The following is a 20,955-nucleotide window of genomic DNA, read 5'->3' as shown; positions in this document are numbered from 1 at the left end:
ACCCGATGCAAACTCAAGTAGCGAGCACTTGCTCTCAACACTAGTCGCCATATCGTCATCTTTTTTTCTTACTTTTGAAAAAAATCCCAACCCCAGCCCTAACCCTAGCACAACCCTAGCCCCAGCACAACCCTAGCCCCAGCACAACCCTAGCCCCAGCACAACCCTAGCCCCAAACCCAGCCCTAACCCTAGCCCAATCCTAACCCAAGAGTTTATTTTTGACGCCGTTCCTTGTGCGGTATAAGTGATTAGACGACTTTATTCTTCGGGTCGGTGTGATTACAGCAATGCCAGAATCATATGGGGTTTTTATGACTGACAGCTGTCACACACTAAAAGACGCATTTTTTGTAAAATCTAGTTTTTGCATCGCCATATTTTGAGAGCTATAATTTTTCCAGATTTTGGCAGACAGTCATGTGACGGCTCGTTTTTTCCGGGATGACTTGACGTTGTTATTGGTGCCATTCTCAGGCACGTGACATTTTTTGATCACTTTCTATTCCGATTTTTGGGAGGCAGAATAAACAAAAACCAACAATTCAGGAATTGTTTTTTTTTTTTTTTTTTTTATTCTGTTCCGCGTGTGGTAAAATTGATGAGGTAGCTTTATTCTTCGGGTCAGTACGTTTACAGCGGTACCACATTTGTATCATTTTTCTATGTTTTGGCGCTTATACACAATAAAAGCTATTTTATAGAAAAAAATATTTTTTAGTATCGCTTTATTCTGAGAGCTATAACTTTTTGATTTTTCAGCTGATGGAGCTGTATGGCGGCTTGTTTTTTGCGGGACGAGATGACGTTTTCAGCGGTATCATTTTTATTTATATGCGTCTTTTTGATCGCGTGTTATTCCACTTTTTGTTTGGCGGTATGGTGATAAAGCATTGTTTTTTGCTTCGTTTTTTTTTTTTTTTACCGTGTTCACTGAAGGGGTTAACTAGTGGGACAGTTTTATAGGTCAGGTTTTTCCGGACGCGGTGATACCAAATATGTGTACTTTTACTGTTTTTTTTTTTGTTTTTTTTATAATAATATTTATTGATGGGTACATTATATTTTTATTTTTGGTGTATTATTTTTTTTATTTTTTTAGAATATTTTTGCACATTTTTTTTTTTTTCCACTTTCACACAGTTTATACACTTTATTACTTTGTCCCACTCTGAGACTTTCACTTTTTTTTTTCTGATCGCCTGCATGGCACAGGAATGGAGCACCATCCCTATGCCATGAAGGCTGTCAGAAATGCACAGTGTGAAGATTGCTTGGAGATGCACTGCGCATGTCCAAGCAATCTTCCTGCTCTCTGGTGACCCGGATGTTGTCATGACGACATCGGGTCGTCATGGCAACACCCGGTAAGCCTTTGCAGACTGCGCTGGAAGCCGGAAGAGGTGGTGAGTATCGCCGATCACCTCCCCTTGCCCCCGCAATGCCGCGATCGACTTCAATCGACTTCGATCGCAGCATCGCGGGGGTTAATGTGCTGGGAGCGGTGCAGGACCGCTCCCTGCACATAATACCGGGTGTCAGCTGTGACAATCAGCTGACACCCGGCGGCGATCGCGCCCGCACAGCCTGTGTGCGCGCGCGATCGCGATGACGTACTAATACGGGTCTGGCTCTTAAGTCCCAGGGCACAGACGCGTATTAGTACGTCAGATGTTATTAAGGGGTTAATAAGTGTGGGTTGATTAATGATTTGAGGATTGCGAACTGTTGGTGCGATGAGGTTCCCTAGGTTTTTTGCTTTCCTATAGATGAATCTTGGTTTTGGTGGAATAAGGTCGCCTATTGTTTTGTCATCGTGAAGGATATGCCAGTGTTTTGAAATTATTTTTCTTAATAAATATGTATTGGAGTTGTATTGAGTTATGATAGGGATATCTGGTTGTGTTGTAGGGTCAGTGGCATTAATTTTTGTGGTGCTGTTCTTGAGGAGGTTATCTCTGGGTATAGTTTGAATCTGATTTTTCACTTTTTGTAAAAATTGTGGATTGTAACCTTTTTCTAAAAATTTATTTGTTAATTGTATGGCTTCTTCGTTGAAGTCCCCAGTGTTGGAGCAATTTCTATATAATCTCATGTATTGACTGCGTGGGATGTTTAACAGCCAGCTGGGGAGGTGACAGCTGTCCAGAGAGATGAAGCTATTTGAGTCCGTTGGCTTCATATATGTTTTTGTATGGATTTTTTGATCTTGGATATATATGTTGAGATCTAAGATGTTTAGCTGTTTTTGGCTTATGTTGGAGGTAAATTCCAAGAAAAAGTTATTGATATTGATCTCCCTGATAAAGGAGTCTAGGGATTCTTGGTCACCAGACCAGATAAAAAGTACGTCGTCAATAAATCTTTGCCAAAATACCAAGTTAGGTCTGAGTGTGCCGCCTGGGTGGATAGCTAACTCCTCCCATTTGCCAACGTATAGATTGGCATAGCTTGGGGCAAATCTAGTACCCATTGCTGTGCCCCATTGTTGTGTGTAGAAAAGTTTATCGTGTTTAAAATAATTATGCGTCAGTATGAACTTCATACATTCCTTCATGAACATTATTTGTTCTTTAGGTAGTTTGTTTTGTTTCAAAAGAAAATGTGTGGCTGCGTCGCAGCCCGCATTATGCTGAATCACGGTGTATAAGGACGAGATGTCCAGGGTGCCTAGGATGAAATTGTCATGCCATTTGATTTTTTGTAAAAGCTGAAGTACATGTTGACTGTCTTTTAAATATGTCGGCAAAAGGGGTACTAGGTCTTGTAAGTGTTTATCCACAAATCTGGATAGATTTGATGTTAGGCATTGGATACCTGAGATGATAGGTCTGCCTGGAGGATGGGAGAGTGACTTATGTATTTTTGGTAGATAATAAAATGTTGCAAGACGTGGGTGGGAGATAGTGATGTATTCAAACTCCTGTTTCGTAAGGAAGCCTTTATCTAGTCCTTTGGTAGTTAGTGTTTTTAGTTCTTTTAGGTACATATCTGTGGGGTCCTCCCTCATAGTATTGTATGTTCTTGTGTCACTTAGTAGTCTGTTTGTTTCTGATTGATATTGTTCTAGATCCAGTATAACTATACCACCTCCTTTATCAGCTGGACGGATAATTATGTTCTGATTTTTCTGTAAGATATATATTGCTTTCCTTTCAGAGGCGTTAAAGTTGTATTGGAATTTGTTACATTTTTTGTGGCTTAATTTACGGATATCTGAGATGACATTGTTTTGAAAACTTTCGAGTGCAGATGAGTATTCGTTTAATGGATGGAATTTGGATTTGGTTTTTAAGTTGGTGTGGGCATATTTCAAAGTGAGTGAGTTTCTAGGTTCATTTATGTGCCCCCGGTCCTGATGTTTCAGGTAGTATTTTTTGAGTGCTAGTTTTCGCATAAACTGTTTGACTCCAATGAAAGCTTGAAATTTATTGAATCCTGTGGAGGGGGCATATTTAAGACCTTTAGTTAGGAGGTTGATTTCGTTTGGTTTTAGGGTATGTTTACTGAGATTGAAGATAGTGTCGGCTTTTTGGTTTATCTCTTCTGTATCTGCCTTTTTCTTTTTGGAGAGTTGCCCTCCTCTACCTCCCCTCTTACGTTTGTTTTTTGTGCCCTCTGAAAAAAATTTGAGGAGCTGGTTTTCTTGCGTACTTGTGGGTGTCTGGGGTTACTATCGCGACTTTGTCTCTTGGGGGTGTTATTGGAGGCCATGTCTGGTTGGTCTTCCTCGTTGAATGGAGATTCATTAATAGTTTCTAGAATGTCAAATCTATTATTTAAAGTGGTGGGAGTGGCTATAGGTTGTGTGACTTCAATAGTCATCAGGGGTTGGATTGGGTGATTTGGGGGGTTTGGGAGGTTAGGTGGGTTTAAATTAGTAATATACTGTACACACTGCTCTATATACTGTACAGGCAGCTCTATATACTGTACAGGCAGCTATATATACTGTACACACAGCTCTATATACTGTACAGGCAGCTCTATATACTGTACAGGCTGCTCTATATACTATACACATTGTTCTATATATATATATATATATATATATATTGTGCAGTCTGTGCACTATATACAGCTGTGCTCTATGTGTAGACGCTTCATTTTGTGTCTTCTCTCAGTAGTTCACCTTTTGCACAATAGTGGGGTGTACTTATATTACAGGTCAGGGAGGTGGCAGTCAGCGGAGGCCATCGCCTGTGTTACCCTTCTGGGGTCTCAGCAGCTCCAGATCGTCTCCACATCGTACAATCCGCTTTCTGTACGACAGACATTATCCGGCAGGGAAGCACAACTGGAGTGCGGAGCTTCTCTCTTTTGGGAGGAGACGGGGCCCATGTTCAGTGTCAGTGGATAAAGAGGGGGATGACAAGAGAAAGAGCAGAAGAGCGATCAGTACCTGAGCAGGAAAGAATCTCCTGAGGAGGATGTGATGACTGAGGATCTAACTGCATGCTTGACCTATACTGCATGCCTGACCTATAGGCTCCTGACAGCAGAGTGTAATGTTTTGAGCAATGAACTCTCAGCAATCTGCAATCCACAATCGTACGTGTCCTGTCACAAACCTCCTGCCTTTAGCTGTAGAATTGATCTGTAAATGGATTACTGGAAAACTGCTGAGGAGATGATCGGGGAGACATAATGAGATCTGCATGGGAAAGTAGAATTGATCTTTCTAGAAATGTCTCTTGTAGGATAAATCCCCGATCAGTATATAGTCCTCCACAATAGTGATTGTGATGCAATGTACTGAAGAGAAAGATCTGCTGCCCTAATCCCGAAACTCTACAGACTCCTGTATGATGTAAACGAGGAATAATCGCGGCACACATGCAGGTGTTCCCGATATCGGCCCGACATAGGACCACGTGTTATATGAAGACAAAGAACAGAAAATCCATCAAGCACTGAGCGGGAATTCACCCATTGGTAACATTAGCTCCTCCTCTTCCTCTACGGATTATGAATTTCCCGCTCATTGTAGTTTCCACAACTTCTAAATGTAATGATGTAATTTCTTCCGCTGTGAAAAGAAGTGTCCGGAATTATAGATAAAATCTACACAAATGTCTCATGTTATTCGGAGAAACATGAACTAACCGAATCATGTTATACCGGATGAAGGAGACCCCGGAATATCAGATCTGGGGAGCAAGGGGTGGAGTAAAAAGCCACTGAACACAGGACTCGCTCATAAGATTACTGAAAGGATCAGAGCTCTGAAGGACTCATTCATAGGTTTCACCATCAGTCTAGAAAGGGTTAATCAGCTCTACTAGCGCCACCTGCCACTTACCCTGTGAATAGACAGGACACAGGAGCAGCCACAGCTCTGATGGAGACGGGAGAGGACACAGGAGCAGCCACAGCTCTGATGGAGACGGGAGAGGACACAGGAGCAGCCACAGCTCTGATGGAGACGGGAGAGGACACAGGAGCAGCCACAGCTCTGATGGAGACGGGAGAGGACACAGGAGCAGCCACAGCTCTGATGGAGACGGGAGAGGACACAGGAGCAGCCACAGCTCTGATGGAGACGGGAGAGGACACAGGAGCAGCCACAGCTCTGATGGAGACGGGAGAGGACACAGGAGCAGCCACAGCTCTGATGGAGACGGGAGAGGACACAGGAGCAGCCACAGCTCTGATGGAGACGGGAGAGGACACAGGAGCAGCCACAGCTCTGATGGAGACGGGAGAGGACACAGGAGCAGCCACAGCTCTGATGGAGACGGGAGAGGACACAGGAGCAGCCACAGCTCTGATGGAGACGGGAGAGGACACAGGAGCAGCCACAGCTCTGATGGAGACGGGAGAGGACACAGGAGCAGCCACAGCTCTGATGGAGACGGGAGAGGACACAGGAGCAGCCACAGCTCTGATGGAGACGGGAGAGGACACAGGAGCAGCCACAGCTCTGATGGAGACGGGAGAGGACACAGGAGCAGCCACAGCTCTGATGGAGACGGGAGAGGACACAGGAGCAGCCACAGCTCTGATGGAGACGGGAGAGGACACAGGAGCAGCCACAGCTCTGATGGAGACGGGAGAGGACACAGGAGCAGCCACAGCTCTGATGGAGACGGGAGAGGACACAGGAGCAGCCACAGCTCTGATGGAGACGGGAGAGGACACAGGAGCAGCCACAGCTCTGATGGAGACGGGAGAGGACACAGGAGCAGCCACAGCTCTGATGGAGACGGGAGAGGACACAGGAGCAGCCACAGCTCTGATGGAGACGGGAGAGGACACAGGAGCAGCCACAGCTCTGATGGAGACGGGAGAGGACACAGGAGCAGCCACAGCTCTGATGGAGACGGGAGAGGACACAGGAGCAGCCACAGCTCTGATGGAGACGGGAGAGGACACAGGAGCAGCCACAGCTCTGATGGAGACGGGGTGGTGGCTCTTAGAAGAGCCTTTGGGGTGATGGCGGAGCAGCAGACAGAGCAGATCACTTGGCGCTGGTGTACTTGGTGACGGCCTTGGTGCCCTCGGACACGGCGTGCTTGGCCAGCTCTCCGGGCAGCAGCAGGCGCACGGCGGTCTGGATCTCCCGGGAGGTGATGGTGGAGCGCTTGTTGTAGTGAGCCAGGCGGGAGGATTCCCCTGCGATGCGCTCGAAGATGTCGTTGACGAAGGAGTTCATGATGCCCATGGCCTTGGAGGAGATGCCGGTGTCGGGGTGGACCTGCTTCAGCACCTTGTACACGTAGATGGCGTAGCTCTCCTTCCTGCTCTTCCTACGTTTCTTGCCGTCCTTCTTCTGAGTCTTAGTGACGGCTTTCTTGGAGCCCTTCTTGGGCGCTGGCGCAGACTTGGCGGGATCAGGCATGGTGAGTATACAGCGATCACAACTCCGAAAAGAGAGAACAATGTTCCTGCTCCTCCAGCACAGCGGTATTTATAGCCACACAGGCAAATGAGCACTGCTGCCTGCTCCTCTCCTACTGGGTAAGAAAGTCATGTGACTTGTGTAAGCTGCGCCCGCTGAGTCTTATTGGTGTTTCCACACGTCTGCTCTCCATTGGCGGCTTCAGATCCATCCAATGATAAGGTAGGAGGTCGGGGCAGCAGCGGATAAAAAGCGACTGAGGAGCCAGAAGGGGCATTATTCTAGAGTTCAGTTCCTTCTGTGCTTTTGACTATTTGGAGAAGATTACAGCGATGTCTGGACGCGGCAAACAAGGAGGCAAAGTCCGTGCTAAGGCAAAGACCCGCTCATCCCGGGCAGGACTCCAGTTCCCAGTCGGCCGTGTGCACAGGCTTCTCCGCAAGGGCAATTATGCCGAGAGAGTCGGCGCCGGCGCTCCGGTCTATCTGGCCGCTGTGCTGGAGTATCTGACTGCTGAGATCCTGGAATTGGCCGGCAATGCCGCCCGGGACAACAAGAAGACCCGCATCATCCCCCGTCACCTGCAGCTGGCGGTGCGCAATGACGAGGAGCTCAACAGGCTGCTGGGTGGGGTGACCATTGCCCAGGGAGGCGTCCTGCCCAACATCCAGGCCGTGCTGCTGCCCAAGAAGACCGAGAGCAGCAAGGCGAGCAAGAGCAAGTGAGCGCCGCTCCTCCACATCTGTCCGAACAACCAAAGGCTCTTCTAAGAGCCACCACATCCTCCTCATCAGAGCCGGCACCGCTGGTGGATAAGAGAACCATCGCCTGCAGCGTCAGATAGAACTACACGATACATTGTTTACTATAGAGTAGAAGCATTAAATGCACAGGTAGATCCTGCTACATGTTACTGGTGTGGTGATGGTGCAGTGATCTAGTATATTCAGCAGTGTACAAGGGATGACTGGTAAATATTTCCGTAGGGGAAGATTAAGCATGGAGTCCAGTCATTATGTTTTTTATTCCACAAAACCTATAAATTGGACGATTACTTTGCCTGGGTTTTCTGAGCTCCACACAATCCTCATGTAGGGGGAGAGGAGGTTAATTCCATTCAGTGCCGTTATCTGTATATCCAGCAGTGATCTGATGCTTCTCCGCTCCATCTACACGTGCAGGAGGCTCCTCACTCACCCGCGTATTATTCTTTGCGGATTCCCTGTGGTGTCAGTTCCGATCCCACCACAGACTAAGACAAGTCTCTCATGTTCTACCAGGAGCCTGATGTGAGCGCTGCGGGTCTGTAGTGGGGGAAGGAGCCGCTTGTGTAAAGCATGTGTGTGATCAGCAGACACACGGCCACTAAGGAGTTAAACGGAGGAGGAAACCCCTATATCTGGTTCCTACTCATTGGCTAAACAGATCAGCGGTCATCACATTGGAGTCTACATACCGGGTACACAGGGCGGCCATCTATCCAGCTGCCTCATGCAGTGAATATTTGCTGTGTCCTACACTGATCTGAAAAAATATCATGTAGCAGAATCAACACATTCATCTCATGGCAAGACTTGGATTTCTGTTCTGTAATAATCGCATCACAGCAGGGTATGAGCTGTATGCACAGAGCTATATGTATCACCACTCCCCCGCATCCACCGTGTGTAATATTTATGTTATAGATCTATAAGAAGACACATCACATCACCCAAAGTCAGCGGTGTCAGCTCCAGAAGTGAAAGACTGCGGAGCAGACACACCAGTACATGTCAGGAGTGTATAACAGACACGTCCCAGGCTGTAACAGCTACCAATATTACAGGCAGCCGCACAAAGGATCTCTTACCCTGCATATACACTGAGCCTGGTACTAATCAGGGCCCAATAACTGCAGAATCTTAGGTTTTTATACAGAGAAAAAAAAACGAACTCCCCATTGGAGGTGGGGGCGTAATTCAAGAAAGGGATCCAACTGGAAAGGCAGGTTAGTCTTCCCTGGTCAGGATCTTTGTCCACAAAACTGAATGTGCTGCAATCTGCCGAAAAGGATACCAGTCTCCAGATCACACAGGGCACATCCCAGCATCTGGATAGAGCGACTACACTATATGCATCAACCAGTGACCAGAGCTTCGCTGAACCCCGAGTCTTCCATCAGTGAATACTGCTCCCCTAATCCGGGAAACCTAGAGAATGTGGAATCACTGGAGCTAGAGATCCTCACCACATCCCCACAGTCACTTCCACCTCCTACCGACGATCTATCCCAAACTCTCATAACCATTCTAACCTTATACCCATCCGCCCAGCCCCCGCTTCCCCAATCCCCCCCCATAGGAGCTCTATGGAACGCTCGCTCTGTCTGCAACAAACTTTCCTACATTCACGACCTCTTCATCACCAACAAGCTTTCCTTCCTCGGCATCACTGAAACCTGGCTCACCCCCTCTGACACGGCCTCTCCTGCTGCACTTTCGTACGGCGGATTCCACCTCTCCCATACCCCCCGCCCCACCGGCAAGCACGGTGGAGGAATAGGTTTCCTCCTCTTAGATAACTGCTCCTTCACTCATATTCCACTGCCACCCTCAATTTCTCTCCCCTCTTTTGAAGTGCACTGCGTGCGCATCTACTCCCCCTCCAACTGGCTGTCATCTACCGCCCCCCAGGATCAGCCACCACTTTATTTGACCACTAACCACTTTCTTTGACCACTTCACCACTTGGCTACTTCATTTCCTCTCCGTTGACATCCCCACTATCCTCATGGGTGACTTCAACATCCCCATTGACACTTCCCTCTCAGCCGCCTCTAAGCTTCAATCCCTCACTTCCTCCTTTGGTCTTACCCAGTGGTCTTCCACACCCACCCACAAAGACGGCCACACGCTGGACGTTATCTTCTCCAGCCTCTGTTCCCCATCTAACCTCTCTAACTCACCTCTCCCTCTCTCTGCCACAACCTACTTACATTCTCTACCCTCTCCTCTCCAGGGCAACAATCCCCACTTCACAAACTTGCATACCCTCGCAGAAATCTCAAACACCTTGACCTACACTCACTCTCTGAATCCCTTCTCCTTCTTACAGACATTTGTTCCTTGCATGATGCAGATGTTGCAGCCACTTTATACAACACCACAACAGCTGCAGCTCTCGATTCGGTCGACCCCCTCACACATACCAAAGCCCGCACAATCAACAGACAACCCTTGCACACCAGCCTAACTAAAGGAATGTGACGGGCCTCCAGGGTTGCTGATCGTAGATGGAAAAGGTCCCACTCCAATGAGCACTTCATCGCATTCAAACAGTCTCTCACTACCTTCAAGTCCACACTCACTGCAGCAAAGCAAACATACTTCACATCTCTCATATCCTCCCTGTCTCACAACCCCAAACAACTATTCAACACCTTCAATTCTCTCCTCCGTCCCCCAGTGCCTCCTTCCTCTAATCTTATTTCAGCCGAAGACTTTGCCTCATTCTTCAAACAGAAGATTGACACCATCAGACAAAGCTTTTACCTAAAGCCCCCACAGCCCCTCCCCACACCTACTCAATCTTCCTCCTTCAAAACCACACTCTCCACCATTAAGGAAGATCAACTTTCCTCTTTGCTTTCCAAATCACACCTCACCACCTGTAAACTTGACCCAATCCCGTCCCACCTCATCCCAAACCTTACCACTATCTTCATCCCAGCGCTATCCCTCCTCTTCAACTTGTCACTAACAACTGGTGTCTTACCCTCATGCTTCAAACATGCCTCAATCACACCCATCCTCAAAAAGCCCTCCCTTGACCCATCACCCCATATCACTTCTCCCCTATGCCTCAAAACTACTGGAACAACACATCCATTCTGAGCTGTCCTCCCACCTCTCCTCCTGCTCCCTCTTCGACCATCTACAATCTGGTTTCCAACCGCACCATTCTACTGAAACTGCACTGACCAAAGTTACCAACGACCTACTAACCGCCAAATATAAGCGACACTATTCTGTCCTCCTCCTCTTAGACCTGTCATCTGCCTTCGACACAGTGGACCATTCCCTCTTACTAAAAACTCTCATCTCTCGGCATCACAAACTGGGCCCTATCCTGGATCTCCTCATATCTAGCAGACAGGACATTCAGTGTCTCTCACTCACAAACCACCTCCTCATCTCACCCCCTATCTGTCGGTGTCCCCCAAGGTTCAGTTCTAGGACCCCTGCTCATCTCCATCTACACCTTAGGCCTGGGACAGCTCATAGAGTCTCATGGCTTTCATTATCACCTCTATGCTGACGACACACAGATCTGCCTCTCTGGACCTGATATCACCTCCTTACTAACCAAAATCCCACAATGTCTGTCTGCTATTTCATCCTTCTCTGCTAGATTTCTAAAACTTAACATGGACAAAACAGAATTCATCATCTTTCCACCATCTCATTCAACCCCTCCAACTGACCTATCAACGTCAATGGCTGCCCATTGACTAATCCACTTTTCCCCCAGCCTCTCCTCTCTGTCAATCTCTTCACTGGCTCCCCATTGCCCAGAGACTCCAGTTAAAATCCCTAACCATGACACACAAAGCCATTCACAACCTGTCTCCTCCACATATATCTTGCCTACTCTCCCGCAACATACCCGCACGCAACCTCCGATCCTCACAAGATCTCCTTCTCTACTCCCCTCTTATCGCCCCTTCCCACAATCACATACAAGATTTCTCCCGTGCGTCTCCCCTACTCTGGAACTCTCTACCCCAACACATCAGGCTCTCGTCCACCGTGGAAACCTTCAAAAAGAGCCTGAAGACCCACCTCTTCCGACAAGCCTACAACCTGCAGTAACCACCACTCCACAAATAATGCTGCACGACCAGCTCTATCCTCACCCATCCCTTGTAGACTGAGCCATGGCAGGCAGGGTCCTCGCTCCTCCTGTACCAGTCGCAGTCACATGGTGTTCAAGATTATTGTAATTGTTCTTGTATGTATACCCCTTCTTCACATGTAAAGTGCCATGGAATAAATGGCGCTATAATAATAATCTGATGTGGAAATATGTAGTAGAGTCACATTCTTCTCACTGCAGGACCTGGATCCAATGGTCTGTAGTAACCGCGGATCAGTGTTATCTCACTAGTGTTAGAATTACTGTCCGCCGTTCTCCCCAATATGGGAAGAACAAAACTTACACTGATGAGAACCGGACACCTGAGCGATCTACCAGCCAGAATACAGAGATCACCAGTGCACAGTAGAGATCAGCTCCCGGCACAGCAACAGGAGATTGTAGCCTCTCACTCAGAAGATGTGGTGGCTCTGAAAAGAGCCTTTGGGTTGTCAGGATGGAGCAGAGAATACAATTAACCTCCGAAGCCGTAGAGAGTGCGGCCCTGGCGCTTGAGCGCGTACACCACGTCCATAGCGGTGACGGTCTTCCTCTTGGCGTGCTCGGTGTAGGTGACGGCGTCACGGATCACGTTCTCCAGGAAGACTTTCAGGACACCGCGAGTCTCTTCATAGATGAGGCCGGAGATGCGCTTGACGCCTCCTCTGCGAGCGAGACGGCGGATGGCAGGCTTGGTGATGCCCTGGATGTTATCACGGAGCACCTTCCTGTGCCGCTTGGCACCGCCCTTCCCGAGACCTTTCCCTCCTTTACCGCGACCAGACATTTTCCATTAGAGAGCAGAAATCAATGCTGAAACTTCACTGATTCCTCCTTTATATAGCGTATAGATGGACCAGAGAGAGTGAGATGACGCGATTCCCGGGCGGGTCTTACAGAATCTACATTAGCTCCTCCTTCCTCTGCTGATTGGCTGAACACTGAACTGTTGGAGAGTTTGAATTTCCCGCTCATTGTGCAGTTTTCGCAGCGTCTAATATATATTTTTCCCTGTGATGAGAAATGTGTCAGATACAGTCCATAAATAAAAGGGCAGACACGACACCAACCTCCTGCAAGTGAGATGAAGCTGAGTAGAAGCATCAGATCACTGCTGAATATACAGATAGCGGCACTGACAGTGATTAACCCCCACTTCCATCATACCAGCATATTCCTACCATGCTATTCACATCTCCATGGTCATTTCCACATCTTACTACTCCCCTCATCATCCCTTGCCATGGCTTCATTCTGTACAATCTACATGTATTAATACATGTGACATTCTGGCTGCTCCCGGTGACTAATCTATAGGATCCTGACTGAGCTCTGTGACGTTTCCAAAACGGGCTTGTCACTTCTGATAGAATTGCTCTTGGGGTGCGGTGATTTGCCAGGAGCAGCAGCATGTGACCATGCCTGGACAGGACCAGAGGAGGATTGTGGCAGCCAGGATTATTGCCTCTTCTAAGGACAGTGCAGGGAGGAAGCCGCGGTCAGCAGCACTGCTCAGATACTCTTAATATTTTGCCACCACTGGGATTTTCCGCTCATCAGAAAAGACAATATTTACTTTCTCCTAATAACACTTGTATTGTAATTGACAGAGATCATAAAACTCAGATATCACTTGTTTCTTCATTTGAGGATTTGCATTTAGAGAACATTTGTTATCTTCCTGTAGAAGATAAAGACAACAGCTCAGATTGGGCAAATAAAAAAGGAACCGTATAAATAACATAATCACTGAGCAGCTGATTGATTCTCATTCCAGTGGTCCCATATCCAATGGAGAATACACTGTGATCTGGAAGATGACTACATGAATGTGCTCAGTGGAGTTTATCTATAGACCGGACACTTCTCTTCACAGCAGAAGTAGTAACACAATTACATGTAGAAGCTGCGGAAACTACAAGGAGCGGGAAATTCAAACTCCCTAACGTCCTGTGTTCAGCCAATCAGCAGAGGAAGGGGAGGAGCTAATGTTAATAGTTACCGAATAGGAAGTTGCCGCTCAGGGGCTGATGGCTTTTTCTGTTCTTTGTCCTTCTGGATCACGTGGTTTCAGGACGGTCGGATATCAGGAAATTTGCTTGTGTTGAGCGATCAATGGTCTCTTGGTTCCATACAGGAATTTCTATCATTTCCAGGATCCAGGGAACAGTATCCGCTTTCTATAACACAAAGTGCAGAACTGATTCTAACAATGGTGACTCCATCACACCAGCAATATTCCGAGTGCCGGGAATATAAAGAAACGAGATACTGCAGTTTACAGAGAACTTTGAAAGAAGGAGGCGGGGATTTTATAAAATGTAGGTTAATATTATCTAGATAAACCTACTACAGAGCTGCAGAGGATATTAGTCTCTTAATCCTGATGCGTTTCCAGGATCAGACCCGTGCGGCTGATAGGAGTCAGCGAGTGTTCACAGGAGATAGCGCTGGATAATGGACGTCCTATAATAATCGCATCATATACACCAAGAAATCTGCGCATTTATTCCTTCAAAACACAGTCCAGGCTCCTAATACATTATATAAAGCTGATATTATTGGATGTGCGGCAGGATCGGTGCGAAAACTAGTGGGGATACGAATATTAAGTGGTTGAATGAGTAGAATGTACTTCGTGTAGTCATCAGATCATTTCTACACCCTTATAACAGAAATGAAGGGAATAATCCCCCCAGATACCAACTGCAGACTGAGAAGAGAACTGAGCGCCCCTGATGTTACTGAGCACAAGTGAACACTCAGCAGAATATGAAGCAGATGTGAGGGATTAGCTCGTTATTATGGAGGATTTGGTGGCTCTGAGAAGAGCCTTTGTTATAGTCAGACGTGTAGGACGGATCTAAGCTCTCTCCCCACGGATCCGGCGGGCCAGCTGGATGTCTTTGGGCATGATGGTGACCCTCTTAGCGTGGATCGCGCACAGATTTGTGTCCTCAAACAGCCCCACCAGATAAGCCTCGCTGGCCTCCTGCAGCGCCATGACGGCCGAGCTCTGGAAGCGGAGATCGGTCTTGAAGTCCTGGGCGATTTCTCTCACCAGGCGCTGGAAGGGAAGCTTACGGATCAGCAGCTCGGTGGACTTCTGGTAACGGCGGATCTCACGGAGAGCGACTGTCCCTGGCCGGTAGCGGTGAGGCTTCTTCACTCCGCCAGTGGCGGGAGCGCTTTTCCTGGCGGCCTTAGTGGCCAGCTGCTTGCGGGGAGCTTTCCCTCCGGTGGATTTACGAGCGGTCTGCTTAGTTCTGGCCATAGCTCTGTATAGAGGAGAACAGAAGTGATGAGAGGAGCGGAGAGAGCGGGATATTTATACTCCTCTGCTCCTGTTACCGCGTCATGTGAACACGCCCCCTCCACTGCATTGGTAATAAAAATTAACATGAGCCGCCAAAACAGGTGTGATATCCGCGACCAATCATTATTCACAAAATCATCCCAACGCCCATTAATCCCGCCCTCAAAAAGAGGGGCAGGGTCTCTGTTCTCTCTTTTCTGGCTGCGGATACTGGCACAGGGTCACACCATGTCTACATGCGGCTTCTAGCAGGAGCCGCCGTCGTCACTGTTCTTCTATGTCACCAGTACACGGAGCTGTACAGGGTCTACTCTATCATCAGTCAAATCACTGGTTCTCCAATTCTCACATCGAAGTAATAACCGCACACTAATCCTTTCACTAATAAAGACGCAGGTTACAAGTGGTGATTGATTAGGATGATGTAGATTTCTGTAGGACATCGGCCCCTTCCCTCCATTGATTACACTGATCGGTCACCTGCACTGGTGTGATCGGGACACAGCGCAGCTCTATGCGGAGATGTGGGGAAAAGCTTATTCATTATAACACTGGAGCCGCTCCCTGTACACACTATAATCTAGAAGCGGCAGGATATACGGGCACTGATCATACAGATCTGCCGGGGACAAGATGATGGCACTGATCATACAGATCTGCCGGGGACAAGATGATGGCACTGATCATACAGCTCTGCCGGGGACAAGGTGGTGGCACTGATCATACAGCTGTGCTGGGGACAAGGTGGTGGCACTGATCATACAGCTCTGCTGGGGACAAGGTGGTGGCACTGATCATACAACTCGGAAGGGGACAAGGTGTTGGCACTGATCATACAGCTCTGTAGGGGACAAGGTGGTGGCACTGATCATACAGCTCTGCTGGGGAAAAGGTGGTGGCACTGAAAAGAGCCATTGTGGTGTAATTTCAGGGCGGTTTTGGCTTATTTCTTAGCTGCGGGCTTCTTGGCTTTAGCTGCCTTCTTAGCAGGACTCTTGGCAGCTTTGGGTTTAGCAGCTTTCTTAGCCGGACTCTTCGTCACCTTCTTGGGCTTCGGAGCGGCCTTTGGCTTCTTGGGGCTCTTGGCCGCCTTCTTGGCAGCTGCTGCGGGCTTCTTGGCCTTTTTCGGGCTCTTCTTGGCCGCGGTCGGAGCCTTCTTGGGTTTCTTCGGAGACTTGGCGGCTTTCTTGGCTGCAGCGGGTTTCTTGGGCTTGGCCGCAGCTGCTGACTTCTTCTTGGCCGCTTTGTCCTTAGTCTCCTGCTGCTTCTTGTTCAGCTTGAAGGACCCGGAGGCGCCGCTGCCCTTCACCTGGAGGAGGGCGCCCTTGGTGACCAGAGACTTGACGGCCAGCTTCAGGCGGCTGTTGTTCTTCTCTACATCGTATCCTCCGGCAGACAGAGCCTTCTTCAGGGCGGCCAGAGACACCCCACTGCGCTCCTTAGAGGCGGACACGGCTTTCACGATCAGATCGGCGACGCTAGGACCGGAGGGTTTCTTGCTTTTCTTGGCGCCCCCGGCGGCGGATTTCTTCGGCTGCTTCTTGGATTTGGCGGCCGGTTCTGCGGGAGGGGGAGCGGCGGCTGGTGCGGTCTCGGCCATCGTGTGCTGCGGAACTAGAACACAAATATCTCCTGATAGGAAAACACTGAGGCCGGAGCTGGAGGCGCCTGTTATATGTACAGGCTTACTGCGCACTGATTGGCTGCTGATCTGCACCGTCCTGAGCATCTATTGGCTGACACTGAGCACAGGCCCCGCCTCCTCCCTGCTGAGCCCGAGTGAAGCGCCGCTCTCCCCTTGTGCTTCCCTGCCCGGGATAAAAAGCCCTTTACCGGCTAACACCGGACAGCAGAGCGCGCTTTCTCCGTCGCTTCCTCTTCTCCATCATCTCCACTGACCGTTTGTAGCCGTCACCAGCAGAGATGCCGGGAAAGAGCCGAGAGGAGGTCCCGGGATCATCGCCGCCGTCCTCCCGATCTGCGCATCACTGTGTATCCGGGAAGATAAAACTGCTGCGGGAGCTCGTTCCTCCTATTCCCGGCTCTTGTCACCATCACAGGGATCTTTACTACAATATCCATCGTACAGGAAGCGGATTGTACGATGTGGGGATGACCTGGAGCTGCTGAGAGCCTAGAAGGGTAACACAGGCGATGGCCTCCGCTGACTGCCACCTCCCTGACCTGTAATATAAGTACACCCCGAATGTGCAGAGTATTGGGGGGTGAACACGTATCCACATAGGGGGCTGATTGTAATCACCTGTGTAATATAGTGTCTGACCCTGTGTGAAGCTGTGACGCTGCGGCTGGTAATGGAGGGAAGAGCTCTGATAAGGCGCCAGCTTCACAATGCGACTCATCCCCAACACAACATCTGTACAGCCCAGATCAGCAGCCTTATAGATGTCCCAGATATTAGAGCAACGTGTACAATATATATAGAGCAGTCTGTACAGTATATAGTTCAGTGTGTACAGTATATAGAACAGTCTGTACAGTATATAGAGCAGTGTGTACAGTATATAGAGCAGTGTATACAGTATATAGAGCAGTATGTACAGTATATAGAGAAGTCTGTACAGTATATAGTTCTGTGTGTACAGTATATAGAGCAGTGTGTACAGTATATAGAACAGTCTGTACAGTATATAGTTCAGTGTTTACATACAGTATATAGAGCAGTGTGTACAGTATATAGAGTAGTATATACAATGTATAGAGCAGTGTGTACAGTATATAGAGCAGTATATACAGTGTATAGTGCAGTGTGTACAGTATATAGAGCAGCGTTTACAGTATATAGAGCAGTGTGTACAGTATATAGAGCAGCATTTAAAGTATAAAGAGCAGGCAAATTTTGGCCACACACCAATACACGCCCATTTACCGATTTCTTTCTCCCCTGGTAGGAGGAGTTGTCAAAGGGGAGCTGGTAATGAGGTAATGTGAACACACACAAACACAAAGTAACTGTAGGGGTTGCTCAGGCACCTCCTTATTGGGGAGAGTGCCTTTTATACAAGATGCCTGGGCTGGGGGAATCTTTGCAGGTGCGCATGCTGCCCCTTTAAGAGCATGGGAGCAGTGTAGTGTGCTCAGGAGAAGTGGGGAGAGGAGCGTGAGGATGCTACCGTAACCAGGGCAGTGAGTTTGTCAGCGTCCCTCATGAAGAGTGCAGGGGAACTATGCGAGGGCGCCGGCAATGGATAGTACAACCTTCTTGTAGTAATGCCCCATCCTGGTCACCTTCTTGCAATAATGTGCTCATCCTCGTCTTCATCTTGTAGTAATACCCCATTCTTGTTCCTATATTGTAGTAATGTCCCCTATTGTACTGTTGTTCACATACACATAAAAGACAAACAAAAAGCTTGTTCACACCTGTCCTCCGTTCCTTGATGTCCTTTTTGTACATGCGGCCTACATGCACTCTAGACCCCTTGATGATCGCGGCGAGGTCCAGGGGTCCGCCGACGTCAGCGCATTGGACACATATTCAATTGAAATGTATTGCCGCGCAGAGACAAGGTCTCTGCACAGCAATACCAATACATTCAGCCCCTCAATGTCCCCACAGCCAGCTCCCTCATATTACCTCCACAGCCAGCTCCAATATCCATGGACCCTTCCCAGCCTATTAATATCAGCCCCCAGATGTGTGCTTTGCCTTAGCTGGTTATTAAAAATAGGGGGACCCCACCTCAATTTTTTAGGTTTACCCCATTTTTAACAACCAGCAGAGGCAAAGAGGACAGCTGGGGGCTGATATTAATAGGCTGGAAAGGTGCATGGAAATTGTCCCCTTACCAACAGCTGTCTGCTGTCACTTGGCTGGTTATTAAAAATAGGGAGTCCCCACGTCATTTTTTTAGGTTTACCCCATTTTTAACAACCAGCAGAGGCAAAGAAGACAGCTGGGGGCTGATATTAATAGGCTGGAAAGGTGCATGGAAATTGTCCCCTTACCAACAGCTGTCTGCTGTCACTTGGCTGGTTATTAAAAATAGGGAGGCCCCACGTCATTTTTTTTAGACTATTTTTTATTAAATAGGTTAAATAAGCCTAGACACCCTTTAGTATCATATGAAGGGCACTAAAGAGTGCTACTTTATTATATGTAGGGGGCTTGTGACATTAAATATCTACAGGATATCTATCTATCTATTCTAAGGGTTTTGCTGTGGATTTATTGTACTTGGCTGATGACATTTCCTGTCTTTACTGAGATGTGTGCGAGAAAAAAAGGACGGAGTACGCATGGTCCGTGTGCCGTCCGTTTTTTTTTTCGCACTCATTGACTTGCATTGGTGAGTCTCAGGCGTTCGCATGCTGCAATTTTTTTACTCAACCCATTTCCACCTGACGAAAAAATCTCACAGATGAACACTGCCTTATTGAATCACATTGGTGCAAATGCAATGCAATTTTTTTTTCTCACATTGGAATCGCCGGATTTACACATAGATGTGAGCGAACCCAAAGGGCTCATAGTCATCTGCATTTAAATCGGACGAGTGCAATCCAATAAAAATTTGGATTGCACTCTGACTAATGTTATTGAATGATTGTGTTCATCTGTGATTTTTTTCTCAGCTGGAATCGGACTGAGAAAAAATCTCAGCATGCTGCGAGTGGCCGCATATATCGGACGAGACTCAGCAATGCAAAGCAGTGGGTGCGAGAAAAAAATCGGCACACAGACCATGAGTGTATATGCACAGTGTGACCCGTCAGAATAGAATAGATAGAATAGATATATGCATAGAATAGATAGAAAGAAGTCAGTGAGATATAAAATTAGCGCAGTGCGTGTGTAGCTTACTGTACATGTATTTAACTAGTAAAGAAAGAAAAAATGGCGTGGTGTCCCCCTCATTTTTCTTAATCAGCTTAGGGAAAGCAGACAGCTGGGGTCTGGTGTTATTATGCCGGGAAGGGCTCACTATCCATGAATCTTCCCAGCCTATTAATAACAGCTCACTAGTGATGGGCGAGCACTAAAATGCTCGGCTGCTCGTTGTTCGGGTCGAGCACATTGGAATACTTGGGTGCTCGACCCGAGCAACGAGCACAATGTAAGTCTATGGGAAACTCGAGCATTTTTCAGGCGGCTCCCCCCGCAAGTCTGCAGAGGGCCTAAAAATTGCCCACATCGATGGAAACAGTGTTCAAATGTTATGGGAACAGCATTTCGGACTCCCAGGTCACTGGTGTCAACAACGTTGTCAGAGGTATTACGCCACTTTTACGGACTCACAATAAAACATACAAAAACAAAACCAAAATGCATTTTCCTGGGAAATATGTTAAGGAACATCCTTTCCAGGGTAATGACTTGTATATAAGGCAAAATAAATAACCAAAACCAAAAATACTCCTCCACACCTTGGGCTATGATCACACGTAGCGTTTTTCATGCGTTATTGCACTTTTGCATTGCTTTCAAACATGACAAATGCATTCATTGGGAAATGTCGTTTTAACATTTTACAACCATATGTGGCCATGTGGTGTGTGAGACATGATCAGACACATCCTGTTTAATTTATGAAGGAGGGACTCTGAAAGTCACAAAGCCTATTTTTATAGGGCCATCAGGCGACCTTTACTATTCTTAAAGGGCCAGAAGTCGGCCCTCACTATTCTTAGAGAGATATCACCCGGGTATGCTTTGCTGTTCCCATTTCTAAAGAGTGGATCTCCTATACTGTTATTGCATATGCAGTGAGTGGCAGGGCTGCCCAAAATGTGGACGCACTCCAATACCCCTTTGAAAATTTGGACCCACCCCAATACCCCTTTGAAGTGACTTAGAGGAGGGCCTCCTGAAAACAATGTTCCCATTATTAGGAAGTGGGTCTCCCATACTGTTAGCCTATGCAGTGAAAGCAAGGGCTGCCAAA

The 20,955-nt window shown here is 47.8% G+C and overlaps 5 protein-coding genes across 5 annotated transcripts; 1 reads left to right on the top strand and 4 right to left on the bottom strand.

The window, feature by feature from the left end:
- Window positions 1-6,459: 6,459 nt before the first annotated feature.
- Window positions 6,460-6,876, bottom strand: LOC141161056 (histone H2B 1.1-like). The gene has a single exon (XM_073645842.1). It carries the CDS (start codon window positions 6,838-6,840, stop codon window positions 6,460-6,462), a length of 381 nt encoding a protein of 126 aa, XP_073501943.1. The 5' UTR covers window positions 6,841-6,876.
- Window positions 6,877-7,172: 296 nt separating this feature from the next.
- On the top strand, window positions 7,173-7,663 carry LOC141161054 (histone H2A type 1-like). The gene has a single exon (XM_073645841.1). The coding sequence runs from the start codon at window positions 7,173-7,175 to the stop codon at window positions 7,563-7,565; it is 393 nt and encodes a 130-aa protein (XP_073501942.1). The 3' UTR covers window positions 7,566-7,663.
- A 4,545-nt stretch (window positions 7,664-12,208) lies between these two features.
- LOC141161053 (histone H4) lies at window positions 12,209-12,520 on the bottom strand. The gene has a single exon (XM_073645840.1). It carries the CDS (start codon window positions 12,518-12,520, stop codon window positions 12,209-12,211), a length of 312 nt encoding a protein of 103 aa, XP_073501941.1.
- A 2,060-nt stretch (window positions 12,521-14,580) lies between these two features.
- LOC141161052 (histone H3) lies at window positions 14,581-15,013 on the bottom strand. The gene has a single exon (XM_073645839.1). The coding sequence runs from the start codon at window positions 15,005-15,007 to the stop codon at window positions 14,597-14,599; it is 411 nt and encodes a 136-aa protein (XP_073501940.1). The 5' UTR covers window positions 15,008-15,013; the 3' UTR covers window positions 14,581-14,596.
- Window positions 15,014-15,992: 979 nt separating this feature from the next.
- On the bottom strand, window positions 15,993-16,694 carry LOC141161051 (histone H1A-like). The gene has a single exon (XM_073645838.1). It carries the CDS (start codon window positions 16,647-16,649, stop codon window positions 15,993-15,995), a length of 657 nt encoding a protein of 218 aa, XP_073501939.1. The 5' UTR covers window positions 16,650-16,694.
- Window positions 16,695-20,955: the final 4,261 nt, after the last annotated feature.

The sequence above is a fragment of the Phyllobates terribilis genome, unplaced genomic scaffold (assembly GCF_046119375.1).
Source record: "Phyllobates terribilis strain yellow unplaced genomic scaffold, ASM4611937v1 Scaffold_9__5_contigs__length_417890890, whole genome shotgun sequence".
Classification (NCBI taxonomy): Eukaryota; Metazoa; Chordata; class Amphibia; order Anura; family Dendrobatidae; genus Phyllobates; species Phyllobates terribilis.
The sequence above is the reverse complement of the archived record's forward strand: the minus strand, read 5'-3'. Positions and strand labels throughout refer to the sequence as shown.

What these genes read in the sequence shown, in the direction of transcription:
- LOC141161056 (XM_073645842.1), bottom strand. Translation starts at nt 6,840, where the DNA reads ATGCCTGATCCCGCCAAGTCTGCGCCAGCGCCCAAGAAGGGCTCCAAG.
- LOC141161054 (XM_073645841.1), top strand. Translation starts at nt 7,173, where the DNA reads ATGTCTGGACGCGGCAAACAAGGAGGCAAAGTCCGTGCTAAGGCAAAG.
- LOC141161053 (XM_073645840.1), bottom strand. Translation starts at nt 12,520, where the DNA reads ATGTCTGGTCGCGGTAAAGGAGGGAAAGGTCTCGGGAAGGGCGGTGCC.
- LOC141161052 (XM_073645839.1), bottom strand. Translation starts at nt 15,007, where the DNA reads ATGGCCAGAACTAAGCAGACCGCTCGTAAATCCACCGGAGGGAAAGCT.
- LOC141161051 (XM_073645838.1), bottom strand. Translation starts at nt 16,649, where the DNA reads ATGGCCGAGACCGCACCAGCCGCCGCTCCCCCTCCCGCAGAACCGGCC.